The sequence below is a fragment of the Protomyctophum parallelum genome (assembly GCF_964188405.1).
Source record: "Protomyctophum parallelum genome assembly, chromosome: 9".
NCBI classification, from domain to species: Eukaryota; Metazoa; Chordata; class Actinopteri; order Myctophiformes; family Myctophidae; genus Protomyctophum; species Protomyctophum parallelum.
The window spans coordinates 37,254,249-37,270,436 of record NC_139706.1 but is presented as its reverse complement, the minus strand read 5'-3'; the positions used below and the strand labels follow the sequence as shown (position 1 = coordinate 37,270,436).

The 16,188-nt window shown below is 42.0% G+C and overlaps 1 protein-coding gene across 1 annotated transcript in view; it reads right to left on the bottom strand.

Annotated features, from left to right (window-relative positions):
• LOC310864997 (SR-related and CTD-associated factor 4-like) overlaps positions 1-11,559 on the bottom strand; it is a 35,844-nt gene extending 24,285 nt beyond the window's left edge. The window contains exons 1-11 of the mRNA XM_083773922.1: positions 11,376-11,559; positions 6,867-6,950; positions 6,015-6,059; positions 5,736-5,897; positions 5,523-5,646; positions 4,411-4,544; positions 4,179-4,325; positions 3,801-3,874; positions 3,541-3,634; positions 3,313-3,396; positions 2,842-2,924 (exon numbers count right to left, since the gene is read on the bottom strand). Of these exons, the coding sequence (XP_083630048.1) occupies positions 2,842-2,924; positions 3,313-3,396; positions 3,541-3,634; positions 3,801-3,874; positions 4,179-4,325; positions 4,411-4,544; positions 5,523-5,646; positions 5,736-5,897; positions 6,015-6,059; positions 6,867-6,950; positions 11,376-11,405 (1,061 nt within the window). The 5' untranslated portion in view covers positions 11,406-11,559. The remainder of the gene's footprint in view (positions 1-2,841; positions 2,925-3,312; positions 3,397-3,540; positions 3,635-3,800; positions 3,875-4,178; positions 4,326-4,410; positions 4,545-5,522; positions 5,647-5,735; positions 5,898-6,014; positions 6,060-6,866; positions 6,951-11,375) is intronic.
• Between the last annotated feature and the right edge of the window lie 4,629 nt (positions 11,560-16,188).

Genomic DNA, 16,188 nt, shown 5'->3' with positions numbered 1-16,188 from the left:
ATATTGAAATGATAATGCACCATATATAAGCTTCATAAACTGTTTATTTTTGCATCGGGAAGCGCCGTTTTAAGTTTCGTTTTCATGTGTTGCATCATGCTGAAAACATCCGATCTGCATCTATGACGCGCTGTGACCTTGCAGAACAGCCATTTTCAAGTCTAGAGTTCTCAAGACTTCTTTTTCACCAATAGACTATGCAATGTCGCTTGGAAGGTTGGGTGCTCTGAGGTTAATTTTTTTATTTAATTAAAATCGATAGTTCGGACATCTGCTTGAAAATTCCTGCCGAAGCTCGAATCCTAAAAACAGGGCTAGGGGACAGACTAACGGTATTTACACACTACTGGGGGCGAACTTTTCATGCGAATAACTCGCTTTCATTCATTCAAAGTCAATGCAATGCTCCACATCAGCAACGAATTTCCCCAGAGCGTCACGGTGTCCGGCGTTACCGGTGGGCAGGCACACCACCAAGTACTTTACTTGCACACCGATTGAACCGTTTTTGCTTTGCATCCATTCCATGTTGCACGTTTTTGTAAATTACTACGCTAATCTTATCAATGTTTAGTTGGATATCTAGACAAGTAGACTGTAGTTTAGACAGTACAAACTTGTCTCCACCGCCTGCTCTTCACGGCGGTGTAATTGCAGCAGGCACTGCGTCCCAGTCAGAGCCACAGACAGAAGGGTATCACGTGACGAGAGTGGGGGAGGTTGAGTTGAGTTGGTTTAGGGCACGCTACAGAAGACTACAAACAATAATCGCAGAGGCCACTAGTGCGGTGGATTTGGTGTCAAAGCCCAAGGCAAAATCGCTTGTTTGGCGTCATTTTGGTTTTAAACCTAATGCTGATAGGGAACCTGAGAATGTCGAAGAGGTTGTCTGTAAACTGTGTCTCATTGAAGTGGCAGCTTCTGGAGGTAACACCTCTAATCTAAAGGCTCACCTGGTATTGAACCACAAGACTGCGGCTGCAAAATTGGGTTTTGCTGCCCGGCGTAAATCCATGCCAGTTGCTTCACAGTCACACACAGCCGTCCATTGCTGGAGCAATAAAAACTAAATACAAGGAGGACAGTGTGCGGTGATGCCGTGACCAGGTACATATGCGAAGACATGGCGTCATTCGGCACAGTTGAAAATCAAGCGTTGAAGACATGTTGGCCACATTGGACTGCCAGTACAAGGTATCAACAAGGAATTACAAATGCCTACAAAAGTTTTCGGAGTGAATTGAAGCATGCCAACTCAAAAGGGGCGAATTTAGGGTGGGGAATATAGTTACACCCGTTAATTAAATCTTTAAGATAGTTTCTTTTTACATTTGAGTGATTATTTAGATTTGGTAATTAAATTGGCTTAACTTGTGTTATGTGTGTGTTATGCAAGTCTGCTATATTACAGCATGAGAATGATGCGATGAGATCATGGATTCATTGTTATGTTAACTACCATTAACATAAAGTTAAAGAGGCTTTTGATTGATCACTTGAGAAGTTACACTTAGTTTGCAAAAAAGCACTGTGACAGAGTACAGACTGTTATACAAAAAAAGCACTGCAGTGACTGCACTGAAATGTGTGCACCTTGTTTCATGAATTTATTTGTTTATTATTAGTATTGTTTTTGAGTATTTTAATGAATGAAAAGTCATGATATATTATTACTAACATGATGAAGTATGACGTTTTGACCTGGGTGTGTTGACTCTAAGGACATCTAGTGGTTGAAAAGGGTGTTACCAATATTACCGATGGTAAAGCCATCAGTGAACGTGACAGGCCTACCTCTGACCAACCAAAATGAGTTTTATTCTATAAACAGCGGCGGAGGTCGGGCAAGCACAGCAGCACAGCAGCACACTGCACTGCACCCTCGGCTCGCCTCTTCTGACTTCCTCTTTTCAGCCAGAGCTGTTCGGGGGGCACTTGAGTGCTAGCAGGCACAAAAGGGCTCCGCCAAACTTTGGTCAACTCAACTGTCATTGCATCTCTGTACAGAATTATATTTTACAGACGACACAGGTGGGCAGCCGTGGATCCCAAATGACTCTGAGCCCCAACACTATATCACAGTAGTGAAGAAGTGGAAAAATCTGAAGGGTATCAACGACATAGAAGCTGGAGGAGGAGAGGAGTGGTGAATATAATCACATACGCGTCACATTTAGATGTGTATAGGTCATAGAGTAATAAAAGGATAGAGACCGGAGCGTTAGCCTCGCCCCCCGCTATTCATTTAGATGGGAGTTGCTCAGTGGCGTTTTGAAGCACCCGGAAGACTGTCGGAAACACAATGATAACGCAATGGCTCGAAGTGAGCGGAAGTTAAGCCATGACGCACATAACGTCACTGAACATCCGTGATTGATTCCCTGTGTTATACATTGTTGCAGTAATTACTTTTCATAAGGATACATCAATCTGTTAATTCATTGACTGCCAATGCCCCTAACCAATCACAATAGTAAATCATGCTAAAAGTATGGCCTACTTGGGGAGCATTTGTGATCAGGTTATCAGTGTTGCCACTCAATGCCAGGCTAGCACTGGCCAGCTAGCTTGCCATGTTGCTAACCTGCTAACTAGTCACGGTAAAAGTATGTTGTTGTGCGATATTTCTGCAATCTGTCGCATTCAAAGCACATTCAAAGCACAACATTGACGGCATTGTTGTTTTGAAATATCAGGAGGTTTTTTCTTCTTCTTTCTGCTGATAAGATATTCAAACAAGAAAATGGTGCCTTCAATATCGTCACCAGAGCCCTGAATCGAAGGAATATTTTATTTTAATGGCTGTGACAGGGGCTGGAGCCAGACTGCGCAGGCACTCACCTGGAGCCAGATCTGGACCTGGATCTCCGACCATATCCTCTGTGCCTGCCTTCCCTCCTCGCGGACTCTTCTCTTGAACCCTCCTATTGAGCCAATGAAAAGGAATACACGTCACATTCTACCCCATAAAGCTTAAGAAGGGATCCGATGGTAATTCCGACGGAGCATTAGTGATTAGTCAAACAATTTTTGTGTATAGCACCGCGGGCTGGGTTACTGAGGTAAACCCATAAACTGAATTGACCGGGTTCTCCCAGGGCTCTACTGTATACTTGGTCCGCTCCTTTTTTCCCCTCTACGTATATCTTCGCTGAAAAAAGCTCACAGCACTTAAAGATCATCTATTTTCACTGAATATTTCCCCCCAGAACGGCGACACCAGGGTTCAAGTGGATATTTAACAGACAGAACAGATGGAACAGGGATGCTCACATTACTAGATCAAAACCTTTAATAAATCTGAAGCTTTACCGGTGAGTGTGAATATGATTTATTCATAGACGAGTATCCATCTGTCATCATCTGAGGCACATCATGCCTCATATGTCCAGAGTGCTGTGGAGAATTCAAGACACAGGTAGATTTAAGTGATATTTTTTATCAGAGGAGGGTTAACAGCAGAACATCAAATCAGAATTGTTTTGTAAGAATTATGTTGAGATTACATTTCAAGCCATGTCAGAGCAACAATTTGAATACCTCATTACTGGCAGTCTCTCCCATATGTGGATGAAAATTCTCCATGTTTGGCATCTGTCCGGGAAATTGATTGAAAACACTTCCTGGGACTGTCCTGCAAGTGTCAAAAGAATAATTTGTATTTTCATGATCATTACATTCTCTATTACATAATATAATAATGGTCTTATAGTAGAGAAGGTGGGCAACAATTTTAAATGCACGTTTTTGCCCATGGAATTTTCTCATACATAGCCACCCACGTAGTAATATGAACTTACTGAGGTTGGACAACGATTTCTTTATGTTTCACATCCTCTGGCTCATCATCGTAATCAAAATGGTCAAGTAGTGTCTAAGAAAACACAAATTAATTATTTTACATGAAGTAAATAGTAGTAGAAGTAGAAAATAAAATATTAAACAGCAAGGTACAGTAAATATGAAAGTGATTTTTTTTTTTTATAACTTTTACTGTATTGCTCATTAAAAATGTCCACTGACGTTTGGCAACACAGATGAATAACTGGCCAGTGGAGAAGCAACACAAATGTATAACTGGCAAAGCAGTTCGTTCACTGTTTTAAGTAAGTATTGAAGTGGAGTGAAATGCCACACACACACACACACACACACACACACTTAAGACTGGTTGGTACCTTGGATAAAGAGCCTTTCTGTTCTGCGTGTGTGCTGTTGGAAATGGGTTGGACTGCAGGCATCTGGTCATGGGCCGATATGTTGTTTACATGGGTAGGTGTCATGGACCTGTCCGCTTGTTGGAAGTTCTGAAGCATTTTCTGCAACTAATGTGAAAACAAGAGGTGAGGCAACGAACGTGACATTTAGTGGTAGCAGTTGCAATGAAACACAAACACATTTCTGGCTCACCTCCTGTCCCTGTGTGGATTGAAACAGCTGTGCTACTGCAGCTAAGGCATCAGCATTAGGCAGCTGGGACACAGAAGCCACAGTTGAGGCAGCAGTAGTAGGGTGCTGTGACTCTATTTGTGCAGTAGTTGAAACTGTTAGGAAACAGGAACATTTGTAAAGTCAGTGGCTTTACATGTACAGAATACATTTGAGCAAATGGATTTCCATGCACCATGTCAATTTGAGTATGTCTTTAGAGATGCATACACTTTCATATTTGGGATGTAGCAAATAGGAAAATTTCACCCTTATCTCTATTAGAGATGCCAGCCATCCGTCGAGTTGCAGCCAAGTTTATGGACTTTTAATGTTTTAATTTATCATTCATGCTCCCCCAAAAATCTCCAAGGCCCCAAAAATCAACAGGCCTCCACTCAGAGGAATATGCAGGTACTCAAATGTGCTTTACATGGGGAGGCATGAGAAAACAACTAAAACTTACTTTATTAGGGGGGGGAAACACTAAGACGAAGGAACAAAATCATTAACAGTGAAATCTGGGGAGAGTTTTGGGGAGTGCATTCCACAGGGTTGGGGCAGCAACCCTGATCATCACCGTTTTACAGGCCATAACGGTTTAGTTAGAACCAGTCATATGGCCGAGTGAGGGTTGAATGTGGGTCTTTCAACTCCTACTTGAGTCAAACTAACCGAACGTCAGCCCCATATGGCCACTACGCTATCGCAGCCCCATTTGGCCACTACGCCATCGTATGTAGCTATAGCAGAGGTTCCATATGGGGCTAGATTAACGAAACCCCCACAAAAGCTAATGTGGTTAGCTGTGAACGTTAGTCCCATATGGAGCCTCTCCCTCTGCTATTGCAGCCAACCATGCTTTAATCCACGCTACCATCCATTCACCTTTTAAATGTAAATGTCCCATCAACGGGGCTAAGCAACGCGTTCTCATCTGGTGGTTAATTCATGTTTGCGTGTGGGGTTTGTTGTTGTCTGACTCATACAACGAGTTAATTGTTTTAACGCGATAATTTGTCTGTAATTAATTCATCTTAATTAACTTGTTATGGTCCTGGCCCTAATTTAACATATTTTAAACAATTCTTTACCTGCAGCTGCTTGTGACGGAGCAGGCACAAAGGAACCATTGGCCATGTCCAATAGAGGCTGAATGATATCCATATCATACACTCCATTCTTCTGCCACAGGTTAAGGACACGCAGAATTTTGTTCTGAAAAGAAAAGATACAATACCCACACTAAGACATTTCTTATCCGTGTTCAGTTTCCTTTTAAGTTAATCATCAAAAGAATAGACTACCTTATCATCCGTAGGACAGAGGTAAAGATTCTGAAAAGTATCAATGAAGTTCTTCAAGAATCTGGGTCCAAACACATCCTTGTCAATACCGAACTGATGGCGGGACTGTCGAACAATGGAGTCAACCATATACAACCCAGGCACTTTTAAATCTGGCTTACACTGATGGAAAAAGGAAAAGAAAAAGATTAAAGAGTCCCATGGCATCCATTTTTACACCGCATATTGAAATCTAAAGTGTGTGTGACAATTGTTGATGGGGTATGCCGGTAAACTTACCTTCTTGATGAACTTTTCAACAATCTGGACAACATGCTTGTAGAGCTAATGGAGAAAAGAAAATCAATGTTAAACTAAAAAGAAACACACCAGTGTGAAGGTCCCCAGGGGGTCCCCAGAAGTTCCAGACACACAGGACCGCGCCCAGGGTGCCGGCCTGGTTCCGGCGAGCCGCCCCGCATCCGAAACGGTTGAGAAATTACAGAGTTAGCGTGTGGGGGTTCACAGGGGGTCCCTCTACTGTACTGTACTGTACTGTCACATCCGAAATCATACAGTTAATGGCCCTCATTTATCAATAGTGTAAAATCTTACCCAAAATAAGTGGTACTAAATTTGTAGTATAGTCCCAGAAAATTTGCTTTTGACACTACTCCATAGTGCTTACCCAGAATTGGGCCTTGAAAACAGGTAGAATCTAACTCCCACCAATTTCACACTAAAAGGTAAAGTTCTGGTCACATTGTAAATTAAATATGTTATTTTGGCAAAGGAATTAATAGTTACAGTAGATTCTCAACTATATATCTCATGATATACATTTGCTCCTTCAAATGTCAATACTTTAAGACAGTGATGTGTAGTATCAACAGAGTCCAATAAACAGCCTATCTTTCATGAAAAGCCATTATTTTCTGCATTGTTTTGTGAAAAGAAAGTGCTTTGACTGCGTTCATCTTCCTCTATTTGTTTTATGAAATGTATTGTCGGGTTCGTTGGTTTGTGAAATATTGTGTTTAATCCGTTTTATAAAATCTCACCAATACAACCACGTGTTCCTATAACAGCCATAGAAAATACTTAGATATGCATATAATTCACTCTCAAAAACAAAAATTATATCCACTTTACCTTAATAGCTTTTATAGCCGATTTTGTTAGAGACATCATCTTAGCACGGGATATTGGAGGCTTCAAGTCAATCATGGAGAACAGCTGATGAATTTGGGAGAAAAAAAGTATTGCTCTCAGTTTCCTTGATAAACATTCTATGAAGATTGTAAAACTGCTAATAGAGGGTATGCGCATGATATCATCATCATACCCGGAAGTTATGCAGGAATGCCTGCTGAGTGGCAAAAAACGACTTTCTGGCCTTGACAGTCAGGAACTGTATTAAACAATGTTTAACAACGTTAAACTCACTTTGCCACTCGATTTGCCATTGACTTTATGCACACGCATAAATCCAATGGCTACACATCCAAACAGAAATTGTATTAAACATTGTTAAACTCACTTTGCCACTCGATTTGCCATTGACTTTATGCACGTGCATGGCGCATACCCTCTATAGAGCGTCGCAGTCTCACCCCCTCGAGAGACCCGGAAAATAAATCCGCGTTCATTTTCCTCAGACTTTTCAGAAAGTATTTATTTAGAGACGTTTACGCCGCAGACAAAGCCAACTCTTGTGACAAATCATGACAATAAACACAATGTTTTGGGCCAAACAAAGAATTAGAAAGTAGAAAAAACGGCAGGTTACAACACTTTGTAATTATTTGTTTGGTCCAAAATATTGTGTGTGTTGTCATGATTTGTCACGACTCGAGTTGGCTTCGTACGGCACTTAAAAGGTCTTTAAATAAATACTTTTTGAAATGTCTATGGGAAAAATGCATTGGGATTCATTTCCTGGGCCTGGTGTCGTCATGAAAGGGGGCAGGACTGCGACGCTCTATAGGGCTGCATGATTAAATCACAATCTTGACTCATGCATTAAATTAAATTCAAAACAGGTGGTAGCACTGCAGGGGCGTTGAGCGACTTCCAGTGAGCACTTCCAAACTCCCAACACTCACCAAATTTCTTAACAGAAAGTATCTCATAACACGGTGGATTTCAAGCTTTCCTTACAGCTGCAATGTTTGTGAGTTAACGTTGTTTAATACAAGCAGATCAGACTTTTCTGTTTGGATGAATGGATTGTCAATGGCTGGTGTTCTTGCTTTCTGTAAATTGCTCTGGATTAAAAGTGTCTGCTAAATGTGTACATTTTAATTGTAAATTGTGTTGAAAATTGCCAAGTCTGCAGTACAGGTAAGTGTAAGTTCAGCATAACTTACGGCGGTCACGATTATTCAATAATAATAATTTCTATTGCGCTTTTCTATGCACTGTTTTTTTTTGGCATTGGAACATGTTATGAATATAAATTATTTCTGTTTGCCTTTTAGGCTTAAAAATAAAAAGTGCACAGGGAAGACATTAACAAATAATTTTTTTTTGTTTTAATAGTGCAAATAGTTGATCTGCAATTCCTGCTTGTTTTAGTGTATGAACCATAGACTGTAGGTATGAACATCTTTCAACATGGAAACTATTATGACCAAATAATAAAATAACTACAATTAGCCGATTATGTAATATTTACCCCTACCATCTAGTTACTGTCAACTATAGCCTAAAATGTGCACATAGTCAGAATTTGGCATTATACAGTCAATTCAGTAATATTGATTAATGAGTGGACAGGAGTTGTTCAACACTGAACCTTTCGGAACCCTCGGTTACCTTTTCTGAATTTTGGACGTACGGTAACCTAGGGTCCCTGATAGCTTATTCCACTCTCCATAGACAGATTTACCCACTCTCTGTTCACGGAGAGCTGTGGCGCCGCTTGAGTGTTGGTGAGATGTTTCAAAGATGCATAACACAGCTATAGCATATAACACAGCATAATACAGCTATAACGGAAACGTGTACGAAACTGCATAAACCGCCGATGCCGTCAAGTATTTTTATTTTGAAATGTTGCTTCTCGTCCCCACGTTACTGCCTTGCACCGACCACCCTGCCCTGGTGCATGAGGCGGTATAGCCCTCCAAGCAGAACCCAAATGCTACTGAAGTTTCTGACTTTTTGACGACAGAGCATTGTGTCCTGTTGCAGTACAGTGCCACCTGGTACGCAGACTACATAAAACATAAACACCGTGTTTATGGCCTGTCTGCGCTCTTTGACGAAATGTTTTCGTGTGAGTGTTTCTGAATATGTGAAGTATAAGTACCCATACATGCCGCTGCGAATATCTCCTGTGGCGCGGAAGCCGTTTTTTTTAAGTATCTTTGTTTGACCGATTTGGTCGCTTTGATTCTTCTCTTCCTTCCTTGTTTATTGACACCTCATTGTACCGCACGGCACAAGCCAACCGCACACCGGGAGGCGGTACAATAAACGGTAAACAAACAAGAAGAAATAAAGCGACCAAATCGGTCAAACAAAGATTAAAAATACTTAACGGCTTCCGCGCAACAGGAGATATTCGCAGCGGGAAGTATAGGTACTTAAAGTTCCCGAATTCAGAATAACTCAAGCAAAAAAAAGCCGTCACACGCCGCAGATAGGATCTTAGTGAGCATGTTTACTTCCGCGTTCCGGAATTCCCATACGAAAATATAGTCATGACCAGGGACCCAACATAAAACTCGTCCAAATTTCAGAAAAGCTTTATGTAGGGTCCCGAAAGGGGCTAGAGGCGGTACAAGGGGAAGTCAATAAGGAAGAGAGGAGAGAGACGTTCAGCGAAGCTAAATTAAAAAAAAAAAAAGATACTTAACGGCATCAGCGGTTAATTTTGATTGATTGAAATATTTATTAACAGTTTGCACTAACAGTAAATTTCAAGCACAAACTCAATACAAAGACTGTTAACTGTGAGTGGACGACCCAATTAAGCGTTACACTTGTTTACAACAGGGTCCACCTTGTTCAATTCATAATGCAGTTTCGCACACGTTTCCGTTGTCTCCTATAGCTGTGTTATGCATCTTTGAAACATCTCACCAACACTCAAGCGGCGCCATGGCTCTCCGTGAACAGAGACTGGGTAAATATGCGTCCTATCATGGAGATAGCCCTCCAAGCAGAACCCAAATGCTACTGAAGTTTCTGACATTTGTTCGACCCAGTGCATTGGGTCCTGTTCCACGTCGTCCATGCCACCTGTTTAAAACATTTACTCCATGTTTCGCTGCTCCCCGCGCTCTATGACGATATTATTCAGTGTGAGGCTTTCTGAATATGTAAAGTATAAGTACACATACATGCCGCTGCGAATATCTCCTGTGGCGCGGAAGCCGTTAAGTATTTTTAATATATGTTTGCCCGATTTGGAAGCTTGGATTCTTCTTTTCCTTCCTTGTTTATTGACACCTCATTGTACCGCCTATCTGGCTAGCTAGTGGCGCTATAGCTATGACACAGCAGATCAGAGGCAGGGACGTAGCCGCACAAGCCAACCGCACACCGGGAGGCGGTACAATAAACGGTAAACAAACAAGAAGAAATAAAGCGACCAAATCGGTCAAACAAAGATTAAAAATACTTAACGGCTTCCGCGCCACAGGAGATATTCGCAGCTGGATGTATAGCTACTTAAAGTTACCGAATTCAGAATAACTCAAGGAAAATAATGGCGTCACATGCCGCGGGTCCTATTTTAGAGAGAATCTCCACTTCCGCGTATAGGAATTTCCATACGAAAATACAGTCGTGAGCAGGGACCCAACGTAAAACTCAACAAAATATCAGAAAAGTTTTACGTAGGGTCCCGAGAGGGGCTATCATGGAGAGTGGAATAAGCTATCAGGGACCCTAGGGTACGTCCAAAATTCAGAAAAGGTAGCCGAGGGTCCCGAAAAGGGCTACACTGAACCTGTGGAACTAGTTCTCTTCTCACAAACTTTCGGATCAGTTCCCGTTGCAATCGGCCTCTGTCCAGCTCCTTATATTATTTTCTTTCATTTTCATCTGCTGTGACAGATAAATATACCATTTGGTTTTCATTCATTTTAATTTAGTTGCAATTCTTCATTATCTCACTGAGGAAGAAGACATGATATTATGCAACCGCTCCTTGGTCAACCTTTGACCACCGTTTACTGCGAGCCGAGAAACGAAATGGGGATGGCGTAGTTTCACTTAAGAGTATCGATGACCCCCTCCCCCCCCCCCCAAAAAACCACGTATTTTTACGGTCGTGCGACAGTATAATGTATTGCAGACCGTAATTTTAAACGTTAATATGCAACGTTAACGCTAGTCGGATGTTTGGTTTCTAAGCATCAATATACATAACATAACATTAGCTAGCTATGTAGCCACTGACGTGATCGGGCCCGCTAAACACCACGCTGACAACATTCACCACATTGATTCACTCAATGGCGATATCGTAAACAGTTTGGCATTTAGATTAATAAGGTACAGATTATCTTCATAACATCTATGCAACCTCGTCATTTATTATTAATATTATGTGTTTGTTAAGTTAGCTGCTGTCAAGCCACGGTTAGCACCGAACACGTTAGCCTGTAGCTAGCGGGTTGTTAGCGCTCGTTCGTTCTTCAACTTTACCTCCATGTTGAACGCGTTCACTGCATCCATGGCTCGTTAGTCGTTCCAGTGGTGACAACCTTCAGGCGATGTTTATAAACATAACGTCGTCCACAGCTGCCTGTGTGCTAAGTAAGAATGCTACAAACACCGCTAGTTCTCCTATTCCTGATCCTTTCCACATAGGCACATACACATTAGTGGTTAGTGCAGGCCAGAGTGCTGTGCGAGTGTGCGTGACTGTGCGCCGTGACGTCATGGGGTAATGCTCTGTTGGTTATGGTAATGATGCTAAACTCGCGTGAGTCGCGTCACCAGGCTTTCCTGAAACCGAGCGCTGTTCATGGAGCCTGGAGATGGAGCAGTTGTAGGCATGTGATGTGTGCAACATGCCAACTGTTTAAAAGTATTGTACAGTAACAACTAAAGTCTCTGTAATGTTTATGTATTACGATTACTACAAAACAATCTAAAATAAAGGGATTTAAGATCATTAAAGGGGGGATGTCACGGCCCTCGGGAGCTAATAATGCTATTAAAATTAGCATTTTGGATTATGACATCAGGTCGGGATCGCACAATTTGACCAATGAAATTGATCTTGTATCTGGACTAAGGGCAGAGCGCCTCTGGGCTCTGCGAGTTAGCAGTCCTGGTGGCTATCAACTCATGCTAGTGGTTTTGGTGTCAGACTTAGCTTCATAATTGTTGAAAGTGTCAACCAAAAAAAATTTTTTTCACTGGAAAATCTTCGTTACAATGACATTGAGTTGACGTGTAAGTTTTACGGTAAACTGTTGCGTTTTTTTTTTTTCGCGTGACGAGTTCCATACTCTCCCCGTCTCCCCCCGTCTCCCCCCGCTGACATGGCCTCAAACACGGCTAAGTGCTGAACAGGGCTCCGTGCTGGAGCCCTGGAGCTTCACATGAGGTTACCACTGCCTGTCTAGCGCTACAGCGCCGGGCTAACCTGAGCCCTCTCTCCCTCTCTCGACTCTCTCTCTCTCTCTCTCTCTCTCTCTCTCTCTCTCTCTCTCACACACACACACACTCTGTCTCTCTAATGATTAGGCCAGTTGCTGTATAGTGTTGTATAGCCTATCTGATCAGCGATCACCAGGGAGCAGCGACAACACACACACACACACACACACACACACACACACACACACACACACACACACACACACACACACACACACACACACTCTGTCTCTCTAATGATTAGGCCAGTTGCTGTATAGTGTTGTATAGCCTATCTGATCAGCGATCACCAGGGAGCAGCGACAACACACACACACACACACACACACACACACACACACACACACACACACACGTCTCACACACTGCGTCTTGCATCAGCCTTCAGCGCGCATATGGACTGCCTTACGCACCGCCAGTCTCTCCCTCCGTATCTCTCTCTCTCTCTCTCTCTCTCTCTCTCTCTCTCTCTCTCTCTAATAGGACTAATAATAAAACGCATCACAGCGCGACAACATGTGAAGATTAGATATATTCGAAGAAACTATAGCATTTAGGAACCACTGGAAAAAATAACAAGTAGCAACTATAGTTATATTATCCTATAGGAGCTCTCCAATAGCCACAGAAGGCATGTGATGTCTTCGTCTAATGAAACGATCATCTCATTAATCATTGACATAGCGTTATTTAGGCTATAATGATCAACTTGTATGGGTGATCATTTTATGTATATCAAATATTATATTAACTCAAGGTAATTAATGCTACAGCTCTGAATATAAAAACTGGTGTAAAATGGAGAATAAGTCTGTTGCAGTGTTGCGCACTGAATACCAGAACAGGTACGCTCGCCCCTTTTCCAACTCACCCCCACGAAAAGTGAAGAGCGGTCGCCCTGGGATTTCGAAAAGTGAAGGCGGCTTGCCCCAAAGCCATGAATAGCTCGCTCCCAAAGTGTGGTTATCTCGCCCCACAGCGTGGATATCTCGCCCCAAAGCACGAATATCTCGCCCCATGTTTATTTCATGTTTATTTTACCTTATTTCTCATATTAGAACCTTTAGAATCAATGTTGTTTGTCAAAGGAGAACATTTAGAACCAGTTTGTTGTTGGTGGTCAAATGAAAATGATGCATGGTACCCAGGGGGCAAACCACCCTTTTTTTAGGAAACCTGCATTTGCCATGACCTCAAAGGTTGTCCACCAGAAATAATATCTCATAGGATCACAACCTATATGGACAACCCGGTCAATTTCTTTTGCTGGAAATCAGAAAATATAGGTTTGGCACTAACTTCTGAACCAGATGAGCTAGAAATGCAAACTTGGTGTCTATTTCATGGTTTCTGACCATGAGAGACTCAATGGAATACCTATTTTTTATTATTGGGTGTGTCTGGACCCTTATTGTGCATATTTACAAGATGGTGCCTACCCGAAACGTGAAACGTGAAAAAGAAAAGAGACATTGTCTCTTTTCTTTTGCAGCCATATTGACAATATGCAAGCTCAAGGATATATGTCCCTTCTGGGCCATACATTAGCCAATGGATTAATATTGCTTGTGTTTGCCAAAACAGTCAACACTCATGGTAGAAATCATGGTAAAGCACAATTTCGATATTATTAATTTTGACAATTTAGATATTATTTCTGGTGGACAACCTTTGAGGTCATGGCAAATGCAGGTTTCCTAAAAAAAGGGTGGTTTGCCCCCTGGGTACCATGCATCATTTTCATTTGACCACCAACAACAAACTGGTTCTAAATGTTCTCCTTTGACAAACAACATTGATTCTAAAGGTTCTAATATGAGAAATAAGGTAAAATAAACATGAAATAAACATGGGGCGAGATATTCGTGCTTTGGGGCGAGATATCCACGCTGTGGGGCGAGATAACCACACTTTGGGAGCGAGCTATTCATGGCTTTGGGGCAAGCCTTCACTTTTCGAAATCCCAGGGCGACCGCTCTTCACTTTTCGTGGGGGTGAGTTGGAAAAGGGGCGAGCGTACCTGTTCTGGTTTTCAGTGCGCAACACTGCAACAGACTTATTCTCCATTTTACACCAGTTCCGACATTTATATTCAGAGCTGTAGCATTAATTACCTTGAGTTAATATAATATTTGATATACATAAAATGATCACCCATACAAGTTGATCATTATAGCCTAAACAACGCTATGTCAATGATTAATGAGATGATCGTTTCATTAGATGAAGACATCACATGCCTTCTGAGGCCCAGGCTATACGTGCATGGATCTTTTGCAAAACGGATATTTTCGTCCTCCGTTTTAGAAAAAATCCCTGGCCATACGACAGAGATATATGTCCACACACAAACGCAGCAACGCATTGAACACAGGATAAAATCACTGCAGTAGCAGGTTTCAATTGTAGGCTATATTATATTGGATTTTATATTTACACTTATGAGGTGCCAATCATATTTTTTAATGAAGGAATAAGTACCACCTAAAGCCACCTAAATTGTGAGTGGAAGTATATGTTTCTTTCATTGTCTGTCAGCAATCTCCAGATCCCGACTCTCGACTTTTCTCTCCATATAATTAAAAAATGATAGACACTTTACCATTGCTCTGGCGACTTGGTACAGAAATTAATAGCAGAGTCAGACCTATAGAAGTGTCCACAACCAGTTGTGAGCTTGCAGAGAGGCTATATTTTCGAGCTGTATAATAAATGTCACGTTATAATGTAGGCTAATACAACGTGCGCACATTGTCAGCATGTAGGCAGAGTGACATGCAGTCAATGGGCTGCATGGCTTATCTCTCTATCATTTGATAAAGGCATATTAAAAACATGACTTGTACACCAAATGAAAATATAAACTTCACGGAATATATAACACTTTGAATTATAACAATCGGTTGTAGACTATCTGAATATCGCACAAGTAAAATCTCAACACTTTGCACAATGGGCCATTGTGCTGCAGACTGGCAGTGTTTTACCTATAGCCTACTTGTGAAGACCTCTGCTTGGATTCATGGCGAGTGGGGCACCGACGATCTGCAAGCTCAACGCGCTGCATGTGAGTTGTGGACACAACACTTGGAGCTTGTATACACGGAATGACGATACACATTTCACAGAATATATATACCACTTTGAATTAAAACAATCGGTTGTGCAACTTGTGCTTTTCACTCGGCACCAATACAAATGAAATGACCAGTCCGCACTGGACTAGTTGATATATTTATTATTGGATGCAGCAGAGCAGAGCCTTTGCTCGCTGCAGTTGATGCAACATATGATAAGTTGTTAACAGTGATATATACTGATACTGTGATATACCGATATATGTTGTCGCGCTGTGATGCGTTTTATTATTAGTATTAGAGAGAGAGAGAGATACGGAGGGAGAGACTGGCGGTGCGTACGGCAGTCCATATGCGCGCTGAAGGCTGATGCAAGACGCAGTGTGTGAGACGTGAGTGTGTGTGTGTGTTGTCGCTGCTCCCTGGTGATCGCTGATCAGATAGGCTATACAACACTATACAGCAACTGGCCTAATCATTAGAGAGACAGAGTGTGTTGTGTGTGTGTGTGTGTGTGTGTGAGAGAGAGAGAGTCGAGAGAGGGAGAGAGGGCTCAGGTTAGCCCGGCGCTGTAGCGCTAGACAGGCAGTGGTAACCTCATGTGAAGCTCCAGGGCTCCAGCACGGAGCCCTGTTCAGCACTTAGCCGTGTTTGAGGCCATGTCAGCGGGGGGAGACGGGGAGAGCATGGAACTCGTCACGCGAAAAAAAGAAAACGCAACAGTTTACCGTAAAACTTACACGTCAACTCAATGTCATTGTAACGAAGATTTC